The 18352-nt window shown below is 46.5% G+C and overlaps 1 protein-coding gene and 1 long non-coding RNA gene across 2 annotated transcripts; one reads left to right on the forward strand and one right to left on the reverse strand.

Moving 5' to 3' along the window:
* Positions 1 to 7109: 7109 nt before the first annotated feature.
* LOC140386859 (uncharacterized) lies at positions 7110 to 12115 on the reverse strand. Its single transcript, XR_011933695.1, has 2 exons — positions 12008 to 12115; positions 7110 to 7466 (listed from the first exon to the last, which is right to left on the reverse strand). It is a non-coding gene; the product is annotated as an uncharacterized lncRNA (long non-coding RNA).
* Positions 12116 to 12259: 144 nt separating this feature from the next.
* Positions 12260 to 16385, forward strand: LOC140386858 (protein ABHD15-like). Its single transcript, XM_072469642.1, has 2 exons — positions 12260 to 13038; positions 13627 to 16385. The coding sequence occupies exons 1-2, from the start codon at positions 12260 to 12262 to the stop codon at positions 14147 to 14149; spliced, it is 1302 nt and encodes a 433-aa protein (XP_072325743.1). The 3' UTR covers positions 14150 to 16385.
* The last annotated feature ends 1967 nt before the right edge of the window (positions 16386 to 18352 follow it).

Below are 18352 nucleotides of genomic sequence, written 5' to 3' on the forward strand. Positions count from 1 at the left end.
GACCTGCACCCCTCCCGGTGAGCAATATGCGAGGTGACGGCTACAACGTCTGCCCCAGCACCCATCTGCAGCCCCGACAGGTCCAACACCAACACATGGCTTCCAGGGACTGGGCTCCACATCTACATGCAAAACGTTAGCCCCAGCCCCGCTATGAAGTCGAGGCATTCACCCTCCGCAGCACCTCACACCTCAATCCCTCATCAAGCGCCACCCCCAGCACATCCTCCCATTTAGCCTTAACTCCCTCCATGGACACCTCCTTATCCTTCTCCAAAATCCTCCCATAAATCGACGAAACTACCCCTCTCCAATTGACAGCACCCCCTCCAGCAACGAGGCGCTAGGCACTATCGAGAAGGTCGGGAAGACCTTCCTTGCAAAGCCCAGCATCTGCATATATTGGAAACCCTACCCCCGCGCCAACCCAAAACTCTCATTCAACTCCTCCAAGCTCGCAACCTGCCTGCCCAGAAACAGATCCTTCATCTCCCTAATCCTCTTCTTTCATCCCCGGAAGCTGGCATCCATCGTCCCCAAACCCGTGAGTTCCCCTAGTCAGCGTCCCCGCCAACCCCAACCTAAAATGCTGCTGAAACTACCTCCACATTTTCATGGTGCCCACCACTACTGGAATCACTGACTACTTCTCTGGAGCCAATGGGACCGGTGTCATTGCCAGCGCCCGCAACCCCGACCCCCCTAAATGAGTCTGCCTCCATCCTCACCCACAAAGCCCCCACCTCTCCGTTCCATACCTGACCCTTCTCCGCCCAATAATAGGACATCAATTTCGGGAGAACCACCCCTCCCCCGACTGCTGTCCCCTCTGCAGTATCACCTTCCTTATCCTGACCACCTTCTCTGCCCAGAAAAACAAAGAGATCAGCCTATCCACCCCCTTGAAAAACGCCTCAGGTAAAAAGACCGGCAGGCACTGAAACAAAAACAAGAATCGCGGGTAAAATATTCATCTTCACTGCCTGCCCGCCAATGACAGAATAAGATTATCCCACCTGATCAGCCTTCACCCTAGAGAAATTGAACTTCCGAAGACCTGCCCTTTCCCGGGCTACCTGTACCCCCAGATACCGAAAGTGAGATGCTGCCAGACGGAATGGCAGCACCGTCCTCCCCACCACAGCTCCCACCCTGGAGAGGAAACCACAAAGTACTAGTACCTGGCTTTTATATTAGTGTTTAAATCGCTGTCACTTCTCTTCCAGGATTGTTCCCCTTGAAGGAGTTCTGTCTTTTTTAAAAATGTTCCAATTACGAGGCAATTTAGCGTGGTCAATCCACCTACCCTGCACATCTTTGGGTTGTGGGGTTGAGACCCACACAGACACGGGGAGAATGTGCAAACTCTACACGGACAGTGATCCGGGGCCGGGATTGAACCCGGGTCCTCGGCACCCCTGAGGCAGCAGTGCTAACCACTGCGCCACCGTGCCGCCCCATCCTTCTCTTTGACAGGATTTCTGTTTGTCTCTTACCTTGTTCCACTCATTGCTTTCTTTTTCTCTTCTCATGTTTGAGTGGATGTATCTACCAGAACTCACTTTCACAGCCACATCACCTCCCTCCACAACTGGCTCCAGCTCCAAGTTATTCCACATGGATTCCAACTGAAGCGTCACCTCCTCATGTTTCTAATCCACCCACGATCACATATGTCCCCAAGATAGTCAGCATTCCTCAACCCACTGCTCGCTCCACATCTCGCGATCCCCACTCAGTGCCACTTGCAAGCTCTTGACCTCCAGTTGGGGCAACTCACAGTATCTCAAAGCTTGCCAGGTCCACAGTTTCCTTTTAACCTTTGTCTCATTTGGCGCTTTAACAAAAAAGGTTTTTCTTCTTTTGAGGTGGTAAAGGTTCTGACCTATCCTTTCTTCCAATCTCACCCCTTGCCATGCTTTCGCAATACCCTCTGACCTTCACCTCTCTGACCAAAGGCTCCATTCCCTTCATCCTCCCAACTCAATGCAATTTGAGATCAGCATGATGTTGAGTTCTTCCATTGCTATCAACCCTGGGTTCACTTTTTTTGCTTGGTGTGTCTCCCAACTACACAGTGGACCCTTTTGCCCATCTTTAGAATTCATCTCCTCCTGGATCCCTCCCTCTGACCTCTCACCCCCCTCTAGACATTTTCACTGACATCAGCTAGCATGGCATCACCCATCACAATTTCTCAACTCGCCTGGCTCAGTCTAATCCATCTCCGTCAGAGCTTGCAGGATCCCGTTCTCTTAGATCCAACCCTAACACTGTCATCACACCTCCTGGTAGAGGTGGTTTTGTTGTTGCTTGGTATACCACATGGCACATGGGTGGCACAGTGGTTAGCACTGCTGCCTCACAGCTCCAGGGACCCAGGTTCAATTCCAGCCTCGGGTGGCTGACTGTGTGGAGTTTGCACTTTCTCCCCGTGTCTGCGTGGGTTTCCACAGGTGGAGGTGCGGGTTTATGTAGGGTGCTCTTTCCAAGGTTCGGTGCAGATTCGATGGGCCGAATGGCCTCCTTCTGCGCTGCTGATTCTATGATTCACCCTCAACATAGCCAACTCTCTGACACATCCTCCTGCTGCCCTCAGACCATGAGTCCACCAGTGAGCATCATGCCATCGTTTTCAGATCGGATTCTAATGAAAAAGGTCATTCACCTGAACTCTCGTTTTCTTTTCAATAATGCAGCCAAACCTGCTGCTGATTTCCAGCATTTTCTGTTTTTATCCCAAATTTTAATTGTCTTTATCCTGCAGTTGGGGTTTAACATGAAATAATGCTAAAGCTTTATCTTTTCTCTTTAACGTAGTATCTCATATGCCAAGAGATCTGCCATAATTCAGCTCCCTTCAAGGTTGAAACATTAAAGTTTTTCTAATCTTTTCTCATAACTCAATGCTTTGGCATTGAGAGTCAGTGTTGTAGCCCTTTTCAGCATTGCTCCCAGAGGTTGGAGAATTAATATTGACCGGAATTAACTGCAATATTTAAGCTGTAGCTTGACCAATGTGCCTGAATGTTAAACTTCACAGATCTGACAAAGTGATGTTAAATATTAACTTACAAGTACAAGACTGAACTGGGCATGGTCAGTGCAGAGTCCATCAAACTCATATCCCTTTCAACACTTAAAATTATATTTTATTGAGAGGAATTTTTAGTGTAACACCGTAAAACAGTACTACACAACAACTACAATTCCAGACTCAACCACCATCCCCTCCGCACTAAAAACAAGGAAAACACTTGATACAAAACCAGATACCCTACCCTTCCCCTAACACCTGACGGCGACCAGCTCCCAGACATAGGAAATGAAAGGCTGCCATTTCGACTGGAAACCTTCTGCCTCATGATATACTTGACATTTTCTAAATGCAAAAACTCCAGAAGGTCACTTAACCAAGACGAAGCACTGGGCGGAACTGGAGTCCTCCACCCAAACAGAACTCACCTTTGGGCTATTAGCGAGGCAAAGGCCAGAGCATCCACCTTCGCCCCCATCTGCAGTTCTGGCGGGTCCGACCCCAAAGATAGTCACCAACGGGCAAGGCTCCAATTCAATCCCAAGAATCCCGGACATGGTGCTGAAGAAGGAGACCCAAATGCTCACATGTTTAGGACAAGACCAGAACATGTGCTTGTGATTCGCCGGACCCCGTGAACAACACTCACACCTATCCTCTACTTCTGGAAAAAAACACACATCTGCGCCCTGGTCAGATGTGCCTTTTGCACCACCTTGAACTGAATCAAGCTGAGCTGAGCACATGAAGAGGTGGAGTTTATCCTGTGTAGAGCCTCACTCCACATCACCCTCCCCATCAAAAACCTGACCCAACTCCTTCTCCCACTTTCTTTTAACCCCATCCACCGGAGCTTGCCCCATCAACACAAGCTGACTATAAATAGCCAATATCTTCCCCTCCCCGAACTCAACTGCCGAAAGAACGCTATCCATCAAAGAGGGTGAGGATGCCAAGGGGAAGGAAGGAACCTCCTTGCAAAAATCCACGCACCTGATAATACCTAAACAGATTAGTTTTCGGAAGCTGGAATTTACCCAACCGCTCCTCAAAACCACCGAACTTCACTTCTATAAACATGTCCCCGAAAAGCTCCTACCCCTCCTCCCCACATGCTCCAAATGAAGAATCCGAAACCGCTGGAACAAAGCAATAGTTGCCACAGGTTTGGGCTAACCACGACATGGCACCCAGTTACCTAAACAGTCTCCATGTCCTCCGTGTGGCCAACACCATCGGACGTGAAGTCTACTTTGCTGGGGAAACAGAATTGGGCCCATAACCAAGGCTCTCAAACTAGTAGCTCTAGAGACACACCTCTCCATCCACCCCCATATGGATGGACGGCACGGTAGCACAGTGGTTAGCACTGTTGCATCACAGCGTCAGGGTCCCAGGTTTGATTCCCGGCTTGGGTCACTGTGCGGAGTCTGCACGTTCTCCCCGTGTCTGCATGGGTTTCCGCCGGGTGCTCCGGTTTCCTCCCACAAGTCTCAAAAGACATGTTTGTTAAGTGAAGAGGACATTCTACTGTGACAAGTTACTGTGAAAATCCCCTCGTCGTCACATTCTGGTGCCTGTACAGACATGACGTTTTTATTCATTTTTCTCTCTTAAAACTAGTATGGCAAAATTAGTTTGGCATTCATTCTTCAAGTGGGAATGAATGATAGTTGCTTTGTATCAAATAATAATAATAATAATAATCTTTATTAACACAAGTACGCTTACATTAACAATGCAATGAAGTTACTGTGACAAGCCCCGAGTCGTCACATCCCGGCGCCTGTTCGGGTACACTGAGGGAGAATTCATAATGTCCAATTCACCTAACAGCACATCTTTCGGGACTTTGTGGGTGGAAACCGGAGCACCCGGAGGAAACCCACGCAGCCACGGGGAGAACGTGCAGATGCCGCAGACAGTGACCCAAGCCAGGAATCGAACTTGGGACCCTGGAGCTGTGAAGCAACAGTGCTACCCACTGTGCTACCGTGCTGCCCTTAACTGGTCTTCTCAGACAATAAAAGGATTTGCAGTACTTCTGTTTTCATTCTGTTTCCTTACAATACTGTTTAGCAAACATTATTTAATTATTTCAACTGCAGGACAAAAGCATCAGTTGAACCAAAAGTTATCACGTCGATTCCACGTAACTGCAGAACAAGGGAAATAACGTCTGGCTTGTACTGGCAATTCACAAGCACAAAATGGTTTTCTAAACATTTTTTTTCATGAAGGCAGCACTTCTCCAAAAGAGGCGACCGAGATTGGAACCTTCAAATGTTTAGTGTCACTGAATTGTGTGAAGGTACAGCAGGCCCACATGCTGCCTTGCAGTGCGAATCCTCCCCCATCCCCACAATCGACCTTGTGTTTCTCATCATGAGCTTGTGTCTTCACAGAGAGAAATTGATGACGACAATGGCCTTTCAAGGGCCAGGTCACCAACTCCACATTTCAATGGTTTTATCTCTTCAACTCTACATTTCAATGGTTTTATCTCTTATCACTTGACACGGATTCAGTCAATGTTGTGAAAGTCAGTATTGTTTGGAGGAAGTTGCAAGGTCGGACTGATTTACGCAGTACCCCACAAAGTAATATTTAACCTCATGTTTACACACAACTCCACAAGCCAGAATCTCAACGACATGCATTGTACAGCCCCCATCACATATGCCACCTGAGATTATTGTTGGCAATTGGTAATTTGAACGGGGTCGGCATTTGCCAATTTTGCAAATGTTAATAACAGGACACAAGATATCTCAATGAGCTAATAATTCATCTGTTTCAGCATGTGGAATATATTTCAAAGTATTCATCACCTAGTCATCATCAATGCATGGAATAGATTGATTGGAAGACAATTGGCCTATTCTCTCTCATTTTTCTCAATCTCGAGTCTATTCAAAATAGTTTTGGTTACAAGGGAGTATTTTTTCTAAAGCAAGTGACAGGAGTCATGAAATAAGAATCCAGAAATAAGTAAATGGTGTCAAGCACAGGTCTTAGTATTAATAAGAGTCACACCATTGGAACAGAAAAAAAATGAGATTTACAATTTTGTAAACCAATAATCATTTCAAGCTTAATTCCACAATTTAAACGAAATGAAAATCCTTCTTAAAGTGCCCAATCCTTTTTTTTTTGGATCAATTAAGAGGCAATTTAGTGCGGCCAATCCACCTACCCTGCACATCTTTGAGTTGTGGGGGTGAGACCCACACAGACACGAGGAGTAGGTGCAAACTCCACACAGACAGGATCGAACCCAGGTCTTCGATGTCGTGAGGCAGCAGTGCTAACAACTGCGCCACTGTGCTGCCCCTTAAACCAAATGAAAATCTAAACAAATATCTGTTGGTAGCTATATGCAGATTAGTTATACACTCTGATATGAGATATAAATTGTACCTTTTAAAATAGTCATAGTTGCAGTTATAAAACCAACCTGAAATAATGCTAAAATATACTTAATTTGTTTTGCTAGAATATTTGTGCATGTGTTACAAATAACAATTGGTTAAAATGTTTCCCTTCCCAAATCCAAAGTCATCTGGCCTGATTCACAATGAGGGAATAATTGCAACAAAGAAACCTTAGAGGAATGGTTGAATCTTAATTGACTATCTTTCCTAGCTAACAAAATACAAAAATATTTTCTATTATATTTACAAAAGTCATTCTTCACAAATGTCACTGGTTACAAAAGAAAAAGAAAAAAATACAATTGATTGAACATTGTAAAATGTGTATATTCCATCTCTGCTGGATATGTAATGTCACGGGTTAGTCTTCCTCCCAACCTACTCTGAGACTTCTGTTAATGTTACTCTGTTGGACGAATACAAGAGTAGAGCAGGTTCAGGGGTCAGTTAGCTCAGTTGGCTGGATGGCTGGTTTGTGATACGGAACGACACCAACAGCGCAGGTTCAATTATCGTTCCGGCTGAGGTTATTTATTCTCAACCTTGCCCCTTGCCTGAGGTGTGGTGACTCTCAGGTTAAATCACCACCAGTCAGCTTTCAAAGAAGAGGGCACAGTAAGAAGTCTTACAACACCAGGTTAAAGTCCAACAGGTTTATTTGGAATCACGAGCTTTCAGAGCGCAGCTCCTTCGTTATGACGTCTTACTATGCCCACCCCTGTCCAACGACGGCATCTCCCCTTCTAAGAGGAGAGCATCCTTTGGTAACTCTAGGACTGTGGTGACATTTACAGTAGAGGTTGACTCCTATTCTGATTGTCCCTCCTTGTAGTTCATCTGCTCGGTGGGATGTACATGACTTGTTGCAGCAAGTGAGTGATATGGTCTGCCCTCAGTTCTTGACACTTTTGTTGCCTCTGAAACATTTTATGGACATTTGGAATATTCTGGGAGCAAATAACATCCCATGAGATGAGTGTCAAAATTTGCAGGTGCTGTTGAGGAACATAACATTGCATGAAATTACTTTTCTCAAATTACAGACCTGGTTTTTCAACTTGAACTCTCAGTTTAAAGAAAAAAGGACAATCAACAATGCATCCTGGGGAGAGAACCCAGATTTCACCATTTCCTTTTGCAATGCATTGACAGACCAGCACCCACCTTAGTTGAGAGCCTCAATCTTTTCTCAAATCACCATTCTCTGTATCAATACAAGTTGTGCAAATATTTCTCTGTTATGTTCACAAACTGGCTGCCATCTTAAAGACTGATTGTTGTTATATTGCCAGCAATCAGGCAGACTTGACACACATGACTTTGAAAGCTGAATATTTCATGTAATCTTCATCAGATGACTGATTGTTGTTGAAATAGGCAGTCCTTCGGCCTTACTAAAGAAGGTGTTACCCCGTCAGGAATTGAGGAGCACATCAGCATGACTTCTCAGCTTAAAATATTGTCTCATTACCTAGGGAGTAATGTACTATCAAACTTTAGATGACCATTGTAGGGATAATTATAAAAATGTAATGAGCATTTATTCAGATTGATTGCAGTTTCTCATTGGCACATTGTCAAGAAGTTTTAAGCTTATGACATAACATGCCTGTAATCAGTTAAAGATCATTCAGAGTAATTCAAGGCTTGGAATCAGGTCTGCTCGGGTCCAAATTTTAACTCGAATTTGTAAAATGTTTTGGCTGCAATTAGAGTTGTATAAATGGACCCTCTGATGAATTCACAATCTTTTTAACTCCATTCATGTGAGGCTGTAGGACCCAGTTATTACGTGGGAGAGTAGAGTAGTGGGCCTTTATCAGACCTTTTATCAACTGAAACAAATAATGAAATTTGACCTTCTTGCTCGATCCTTCTTTTTGGGTAAAAAAAACACTTTACATCATCGAGGTCAAGACAATTATTAAGGCAATTCCAGGCATGAATAGCCTACCACACATGAAATCTTGGTTATGAACCTCAGACCCATATTGTCAATTACCGCATAAGGGATTATTGTGGCAACTCCACATACTGAAGTGCGATTCAAAAAGAAAGTGATGAGCAGATTACATTTAAAACTTTTTTAAAAAACTTTGATTTTCCAAGTTTCCATACAACTGAACCTTGCCCCCCACCCCCCCAACAATTTAGTTTATTTATACAGCGCCTCATAGCACTCTCAGAATATCCCAAGTGGCTCCACATTCAATTTACTCTGGAAGTTTAGTCAAATGTTCGGGACCTGGAGATGGCAGCGAGCAGCACACAGCACACGTGGCAATAAGATGGATGTACGGTTAATCTATTTTTGGCGGTCTTGACTTTGCAATGGAATGTCTACGAGATGTTTTTTTGGAGAAGCTTGTCACAGAGCCCACTAGGGCACAGGCAATTCTGGATTTGACGATGTGTATTGAGGCGGACTTGATTCGGGAACTTAAGGTGAAGGATGGCCACAGTATGATGGAACTGACCCTGCAATTTCAAGGGGAGAAGCTGGAATCAGAGGTAAAGGTTTTACAACTCAATAAATGTAACTACAAAGACATGAGGGAGGAGCTGGCCAGATCTGATTGGAAGGGGAGGCTAGCGGGGAAGATGGTGGAACAGCAATGGCAGGAATTTTGGGGGGTTATTTGGGAGGTACAACAGAAATTCATTCCAAGGAGGAGGAAACATGCTAAAGGGAGGACGAGGCATCCATAGCTGACAAGGCAAGTCAGGGGCAGCAGGAAATCATAGAATTTACAGTGCACAAGGAGGCCATTCGGCACATCGAGTCTGCACCGGCTCTTGGAAAGAGCACCCTACCCAAGGTGAACACCTCCACCCTATCCCCATAACCCAACCCAACACTAAGGGCAATTTTGGACACTAAGGGCAATTTTATCATGGCCAATCCACCTAACCTGCACATCTTTGGACTGTGGGAGGAAACCGGAGCACCCGGAGGAAACCCACGCACACACGGGGAGGATGTGCAGACTCTGCACAGACAGTGACCCAAGCCGGAATCGAACCTGGGACCCTAGAGCTGTGAAGCAATTGTGCTATCCACAATGCTACCGTGCTGCCCTTAGCAAAAGAAAAAGCATACAAAGTGGCAAGGATTAACGGGAAGCCATTGGATTGGGAAGCCTTTAAAAGCAAACAGAGAACAACTAAATAAGCAATGAGGGAGAAAATGAAATATGAGTTTAAGCTAGCTAGTAATATTAAAGAGGATTACAAGAGGTTTTTTTCGATATATAAAAGGTAAGAGAGAGGCAAGAGTCGATATTGAGCTACTGGAAAATGAAGCTGGAGAAGTAGTAATGGGGAACAAAGAAATGGCAGAGGGACTGAATAGGAACTTTGCATCAGTCTTCAAGTGGAAGACAACAGTGGCATACCAGAACTTCAAGAATGTCAGGGGGAAGAGGTGAGTGTAGCGGCCATCATTAAGGAGAAAATGCTGGGGAAACTGAAAGGTCTGTAGGGCCTCACGGTGGCACATTGGTTAGCACAGCTGCCTCACAGCTCCAGGGTTCCAGGTTCAATTCTGGCCTCGGGTGACTGTCTGTGTGGAGTTTGCAATTTCTCCCCGTGTCCGCGTGTGTTTTCTCTGGGTGCTCCGCTTTCCTCCCACAGTCAAAAGATATGCAGGTTAGGTGGACTGGCGATGCTAAATTGTTCCTTAGTGTCCAAAAGATTAGGTGGGGTTACTGGGCAGGGTGCACTTTCCAAGAGCTGGTCCAGACTCAATGGGCTGAATGGTCTCCTGTACTGTAAATTCTATGATTCTATGAAGATGGATAGATCGCCCGGATTACACCCCAAAGTTCTGAAGCAGATAGCGGAGGAGATTGTTTGAGACTGGAGTCAGGGAGGGACCCAGAGGACTGGAAAATGGCAAATGCAACATTCCTGTTTAAGAAGGGAGAGAGGCAGAAGATGGGAAATTATAAGCCGGCTAGCCTAATATTGGCCGTTTCATAGAATTTACAGTGCAGAAGGAGGCCATTCGGCCCATCGAGTCTGCACCGGCTCTTGGAAAGAGCACCCTACCCAAGCCCACACCTCCACCCTATCCCCATAACCCAGTAACCCAGTAACCCCACCCAACACTAAGGGCAATTTTGGACACTAAGGACAATTTAACATGGCCAATCCACCTAACCTGCACATCTTTGGACTGTGGGAGGAAACCGGAGCACCCGGAGGAAACCCACGCACACACGGGGAGGACGTGCAGACTCCGCACAGACAGTGACCCAAGCCGGGAATCGAACCTGGGACCCTGGAGCTGTGAAGCAATTGTGCTATCCACTATGCTACCGTGCTGCCCCGTTGATAAGATTTGAGAGTCCATTATTAGGGATGAGGTCGTAGAGTACTTGGAAGTGCAGAGTAAAACAGGACTGAATTAGCACGGCCTCGTCAAGGGTTTCTGAAGCACAAAGGGACTTAGGAGTCCTGGTTCAGGATTCTCTTTTTTAAAATAAATTTAGAGTATCCAATTCATATTTTCCAATCAAGGGGAAATTTAGCGAGGCCATCCGCCTAGCCTGCACATCTTTGGGTGTGGAGGCGAAACCCAGGCAAACACGGGGAGAATGTGCAAACTCCACACGGACATTGACCCAGAGACGGGATCGAACCCGGGACCTCGGCGCCATGAGGCAGCAATGCTAACCACTGTGCCACCGTGCTGCCTGTTCAGGATTCTCTTACGGTTAACGTGCAGGTTCAGATGGCAGTTAGGGATGCAAATGAAATGTTGGCATTCATTTCAAGAGGGTTAGAATACAAGACCAGGGATGTACTGTTGAGGCTGTGCAAGACTCTGGTCAGATCCCATTCGGAATATTGTGAGCAGTTTTGGGCCCCGTATCTAAAGAAGGATCTGTTGGCCATGGAGAGGATCCAAAGGAGGTTCACAAGAATGATCCGTGGAATGAAGGGCTTGTCATATGAGGAGCAGTTGAGGACTCTGTGTCTGTACTTGTTCGAGTTTAGAAGGTTGGGGGGGGGGGGGGGGGGGAAATCTCATTGAAACTTACAGAATACTGAGAGATCGAGACCGAGTGGACGTGGAGTGGATGTTTCAGTTGGAGAAATTAGAACCCGAGGGCACTGCCTCAGGCTGAAGCGACGATCCTTTAAAACTGAGATGAGGAGAACATTTCTTCAGCCAGAGGGTGGTGAATCTGCAGAGGCCAAATCACCGAGTGTCTTTAAGACAGAGATAGATAGGTTCTTGATTAATAAGGGATTCAGGGGTTACAGGGAGAAGCCAGGAGAACGGGGATGAGACATATATCAGCCATGATCGAATGGCGGAGCAGACTCGATGGGTCACATGGCCTAATTCTGCTCCTATATCTTAAGGTCTGTAAATGACAGTTCTTTGGACGTCACCAAGGCTTCCTCCTGTACTCAGGAGCCTGGTACAGAAAGTGAAAGGTGACGTTGTTGGGAAATAAATCTTCGGAAGTAGAACCAACGATCGAAACGACATGGCAGCAAAATAAATGTCCTGACAGTGATTTACCTCCATACAGGCCTCACGGAAACTGAACAGGGTCACACGGGGGGGGATGTTGACACTTGAGTGGCCAAAAGAGATTGCGAGATATTTTGATTAACTTCTGCGGGGGGGGGGGGGGGGGGTGAGATAACAAAGTGAACTTCCATCTGCAGTTGCAAAGTTGCAGTGTTCAGCCTGCATGGAGAGAGGTCCTGGCCCCGGGTGAATGTGGAGCTGAGGTTTGAATGTGAAGGGCTGGACGGCTGGGGTTTGGAGATGAGAGGGTGGGAGGCTGCTGCCTGCTTGCTGCTGGCCGGCTCCCTGTGCCTCCTGCTGCTGAGACTGTGCCTGGGGGCGGCCGCCTCCCGCTGCTGCTGCTGCTGCTGCCAGGCGGGAGAGTGCAGCCCCCGGCTCATCTGCAAACCTTCCGCCCTGGCCCGCCACCTGGCGCAGAGCTGCGGCAGCTTCGGCCCGGAGCCGCGGCTGGTGTGGGGCGGCTGGCCGCGGCTGCACACGCTGTACAACGGGCTGTGGCCGGCGGCGGGGGAGCTGCGCTTCGCCCGGGAGCACCTGCAGGTGGCGGACGGGGGGCTGGTGGCGCTGGACTGGGCGCTGGGCGAGCGGGAGGCGCCGCCGGCCCGGGCGCCCGTCCTGCTGCTCGTCCCCGACGCCGGCGGCCGGCTGACCCGCCACGCCGGCGGCCTCTGCCGCCTGGCCCTGCGCCGCGGCTACCGGCCCGTCCTCTTCAACCGGCGCCTCCACAACGGCGTGCCGCTGACCAGCCGCCGGCTGCTGCCGCTCGGCGACCCCTCCGACCTGCGGGAGGCGCTGCGCTACATCCGCCACCAGCACCCGGCCGCCCAGCTGCTGGCGGCCAGCGAGGGCAGCGGCTCCGCCCTCCTGCTCTCCTACCTGGGCGAGTGCGGCTCCTCCAGCCACCTCACCGCGGCCGCCTGCATCTCCCCCATCTTCAGCTTCCAGGACTGGCTGCAGGCGGGACCCTTCCGCCTCTACCGCTGGCTCCTGCTCCTGCAGCAGAAAACCAACCTGAGCAGGTAACAGCTTCACTCCCCCTCCTCCTTCACCGATCTGTCCCTGTAACCCAATCCTTTTTAAAAAATAAATTTAGAATACCCAATTCATTTTTTCCAATTAAGGGGCAATTTAGCGTGGCCAATCCACCTACTCTGCACATCTTTGGGTGGTGGGGGGCGAAACCCACGCAAACACGGGGAGAATGTGCAAACTCCACACGGACAGTGACCCAGAGCCGGGATCGAACCTGAGATCTCGGCGCCGTGAGACTGCAATGCGCTGCCCCCCCCCCCCCCCCCCCCCCGTAACCCAATCCTTTGCCAGCTTCCTGATCCTGCCTCCGTGGTTTGAATGTTGCTCCAAGCCCTGGCAGTGGAGAAGTAATCTGACAAGGATACCATTTTGGCATCCTGTACCAAAGTGGTGCCGTGAAATAATATAGCATTTAGTTGCTGGCTTTGTGAACTGCCACTTCGTAGTTATTTGGTGTCTCTCCAGATCCCTTTCTGCTTGACCTTTATCGAAAATCAAACATAGTCATTTTAATGGTCACATAATGCATCAACCTTTCCCATGAATTTTACAGTTGTATTCCTCTGTATTTCTAGATATGCCACTGTTCTCGGAGAAATAATAGACACAGAGAAATTATTCAGAAGCTGCACCCTGAGGGAGTTGGAGGAAGCGCTGTTTTGCCGGTCAAAGATCAATAATTTGAGTTGGGCATCCTATTGGGAAAAGAATGATCCGCTGAGGGACGTGGATGAGGTCGCAGTTCCCCTTCTGTGCATCTGCAGCAGTGATGATCCATGCAGGGGCAATCCAGAAGTCACCCTGCCTTTTGAGTTATTTGAAACCAACCCCTATTTCTTCCTTTTGTTAACCAAGCATGGGGGACACTGCGGCTTTTTAACAAGCAGATCTTCCTCATGGAGCCACGAAGCCTTACTGGAATATTTCAAATCAGTCAGTGAGTTTTTCAGGGCTGAGGAAAGGACAAAGAATCAATGCAGAAGAAAAATATCAACGACTTCCTACAAAAGGAGGGGAGAAGCTGCTCACAAAAAAGACTCTGTTTGTTCTCACAACATTCATGAAATTTTTAACTGGCAAAGATCATATACAAGATGAACTTGTATTTTGTCTTTGGTAACAATCCTCAAATGTAAAACAGATCAACAAGAATAGTAGATCAGGCTTCCACACCTATGCAAAAACAGATCTATGAAGACATTGTTTCGCTTTTGGGATGCTATTAATTTTGAATAGATTTCTAATGTATTGTGCAAACATTTCATAACTTAAAAAGTGTTACATTTTGTTACATAGGACAGACGTAAATGTAAAGTACTTTACAAAACTATAATTATACAATTATAAAGCTGTACAAGTGCTTGTCAAGAGATTTGAAGGCAGTATTAATATACTTGTATAAAAGCATTCATTTGCATGTACTGCATTAACAAATTAACAGCAAAATATTTTGTAGATCATTATCCAACCACTTTGGGTGCAAAACATCAAGTTTTGCCAATTTGAAATTAAAACTGAAATTGTTGAAAATATACATACATATTAGGAGAAGTAGGCCATTCAGCCCCTCGAGCTTGCACCACCATTCAATAAGATTATGGCCGATCTGATTGGTCTCAATGCCACATTCCGTCTACCCCCAATAACTTTTGACTCCCTCGTTAGTCTAGAATCGATCTACCTCAGAAATATTCAATGGTCCTGCCTCTATCACTTCCGGGGAAGAGAGCTCTATAGACACACAACCCTCAAGAGGAAAAAAATCTCTCAATCTCTGTGTTAAGTGGAAGACCCCTTATTTTTAAACCGTGTCTCCTAGTTGTGGTCTCTCCCATCAGAGGAAACATTCACTTAGCATTCATCCTGTCAAGTCCCCTCAGGATAGTATATGTTTAGTTAAGATCATCTCTTATTCTTCTACCTCCAATGGATACAGGCCCAATCTGTCCAACCTTTCTTCATAAAATAACACCATCCCAAGAATCAATCAAGTGAACCTTCTCTGAACTGCTTCAAATGCAGTTATGTCCTTTCTTAAATAAGACCAAAACTGTACAAAGTACTTTAGATGTAGTCTCATCAGTACCCTCTACAACCGTAGCAAAACATTCCTACTTTTGTATTCCGTTCCGCTTGCAATAAATGACAACATTCCATTTGCTTTCCTAATTCCATCTGCCAGATTTATGCCCACTCACTTAACCTATCTATATCCCTTATGTCTTCTTCTCGACTTACTTTCCTACCTTTCCTTGTGTCATCAGCAAATTTGTCAACCATACATTTCAGTCCGTTCGTCCAAATCATTAATATATATTGTCGATGGTTAAGGCCCCAGCACTGATCCCTCTGGCACTCCACTTGCCAACCTGAAAATGATCCACTTATACCATACTCTCCAATTCCTGTTAGCTAACCAATCATCTACCCATGATAATAAGTTACCCCCTGCACCATGAGCTCGTCTTGTGGAGTGACCTTTGTTAGAATATAGAATGCCTAAAGTGCAGGAGGTGGCCCTTCGGCCCATTGAGTCTGCACTGACCCTCTGAAAGAACACCCTACACCTTGGCCCACTCCCCTGCCCTATCCCCATAACCCCACCGAACCTGCACATATTTGAATACTAAGGGGAAATTTAGCATGACTCATCCACCTAATTGGCACATTTTTGGACTGTGGGGTGAAACCGGAGTACCCATGATGTGAAGCTAACTGGCCTATATTTTCCTGCTTTGTGGCTCCTTTAATGAATAGAGGGGTTACATTCACTATTTTGCAATCTAATACGACAACCAGTCAGCATTGGAGCATAAATACCTCAAGAGGTTTGTAGGGCAGGAAGGGGTTACAGAGAAAGCAAGGAGTGAGGCCATGGGGGGATTTGCAAACAAGGATAAGAATTAAAAAATGGAACGATTTCTTAACCTGATGTCAAGGTTGGTAAATAAGTACAGGGATGATGGGTGAACGGAAGCAGGTGGAAATAGGACACAGGCAGAGTTTTGAATAATCTCTCAAGTTTAGAGGGTGGAAGATGGGAGGTAGGCCAGGAGTGTGTTGGAAAAGTCCGGTATAAAGGCAACAAAGGCATAAGTTATTCAGAAACTTGACAATGTTTTACTTTATCATGGACAATAATGAATAGATTTGTAGTTTACTTTCTTAAATAAAAAGTACTTATTTTCCAACTATTAGAACCATGTGTACTTTGATTTCACCTTCACGCACAAATTTGGCAGTTCATGGAAATAAGTGTAATTTGAGCAATAGTGTATTGCAGATCTTTACACTTTAGTGTATCAATTGTTCAACATTTCCTATCCACACACTTGATCTTGAGCCAGCTGTATAAACTAGTGAACAAATCCATGTATTATAAAAGCCTAATAACTCAAATAGTGAGACTCAGAGTTACTCAATTGTAAGTGTTTAATTCACAGAGAAAACAAAGTCTCTTCCCCCAAAATTGGTGGTGCAGAAGAGGTCAAAATTTGAGGAATGCAAATATCTAGGAGCAGATTATAGAAACAAGAAGCGCGGAGGACATGGTGGGATTTGAAAATGAGGATAACAACTTTAAAATCAAGACACTGCTATCTTAAAAATTCATTTACAGGATGTGGGTGTCACTGGTTAGGCCGGCATTTTTTGCCCATCCCCAGTTGCCCTCAAGAAGGTTGGGTTGAGTTGCCTTCTCGAACCACTGCAGTCCCTGAGATGTAGGTACACCCAGTGCTGTTAGGGAGGGAGTTCCAGGATTTTGACCCAGGGACAGTGAAGGAACGGAGATATATTTCCTCGTGAGGATGGGGAATGACAGAGGAGAACCTCCAGGTGGCGATGTTCCCAGGTATCTTCTGCCCTTGTCTTTCTATATGGTAGCGGTCATGGGTTTGGAAGGTGCTGCCGAAGGAGTCTTGGTGAGCTCCTGTAGTACATCTTGTAGATGGTACACATTGCTGTAACTGTTTGTCAGTGGTGGATGGGTGAATATTTGTGAAATGGGTACCAATCAAATCGGCTGCTTTGTCCTGGATGGTGTCAAACTTGAGTGTTGTCGGCACGGCAGTCATCCAGGCAAGTGGGGAGTATTCCATCGCACTCCTGACTTGTACCTTGTAGATTGCAGACAGGCTTTGGGAGTCAAGAGGTGAGTTACCCACTGCAGGATTCCAAGCCTTTGATCTGCTCTTCTAGCCACATATTTATATGGTGCTCTGAAGAACCATATGGACTCACAACATTAATTCTGTTTCTCTCTCTAGATGCTGCCAGACCTGCTGAGCTTATCCAACATTTCCTGTTTTGATTTATATGGCTGTTCCATTTCAGTTTCTGGTTAATGGTAGCAGCTAGGATGTTGATAGTGGGGAACAAAAGCAATGGTAATGTCAAGGGATGATGGCTAGATTCTCTCTTATTGGAAATGGTCATTGCCTGACACTTGTGTGGCTCAATGTTACTTGCCACCTGTCAGCCCAAACCCAGATACTTGTCCAGGTCTTGCTGTATTTGGGCATGAACTGCTTCAGTGTCTGAGAAGTCACAAATGGTGCTGAACATTGTGCAGTCATCACAAAACATCCCTACTTCTGACCGTTTGATGGGAGGTCACCAATGAAGCAGCTGAAGATAGTTGGGCCTAGGACACTACCCTGAGGAACTGCTTCACTGACAGCCAATGTAGGTCAGCAAATACAGGACGATCGGGAAACAAGACTTGCTGCAAATTAAGAAACAGGCAGCAGAAATTTGGATGATTTCAGTTTATGGCGGGTGGAATGTGGGAGAGCAGTCAGCAGTGCACTGAATTAGTCAAGTCTACAGGTCATGAAGGCACGAACAAGGGTTTCAGATGCAGATGAGCAGAGACAAGGGCGATGTATGACATTAGGGACGGCACATTGGTTAGCACTGCTGCCTCACAGCACCAGAGACCTGGGTTTGATTCCAGCCTTGGCTGTGGGGGTTTTCTGTGTGCTTCGTTTTCCTCCCACAGTCCAAAGATGTGCAAGTTAGGTGGATTAGCCATGATCAATGTGTGGGGACTATAGGGATAGGGTGGGAAAGTGAGCCTAGGTAGAATGTTCTTTCGGAGTGTAGGTGCAAACTCAATGGGCCGAATGGCCTCCTTCTGCACAGTAGGGATTCTATGGATTCTTCTAATGTTGCAGAGGTCGAAATAGGCGGTCCTGGTGAAGGCAGAAATGAGGGGCTGGAAACGTTGAGAATCAAACATGAGACTTAAGGGTGCAGACTAGCTTAATCTCAGACTGTTGTCAGGGAAAGGGATGGAGT

The sequence above is a fragment of the Scyliorhinus torazame genome, chromosome 12 (assembly GCF_047496885.1).
Source record: "Scyliorhinus torazame isolate Kashiwa2021f chromosome 12, sScyTor2.1, whole genome shotgun sequence".
Taxonomy (NCBI): Eukaryota; Metazoa; Chordata; class Chondrichthyes; order Carcharhiniformes; family Scyliorhinidae; genus Scyliorhinus; species Scyliorhinus torazame.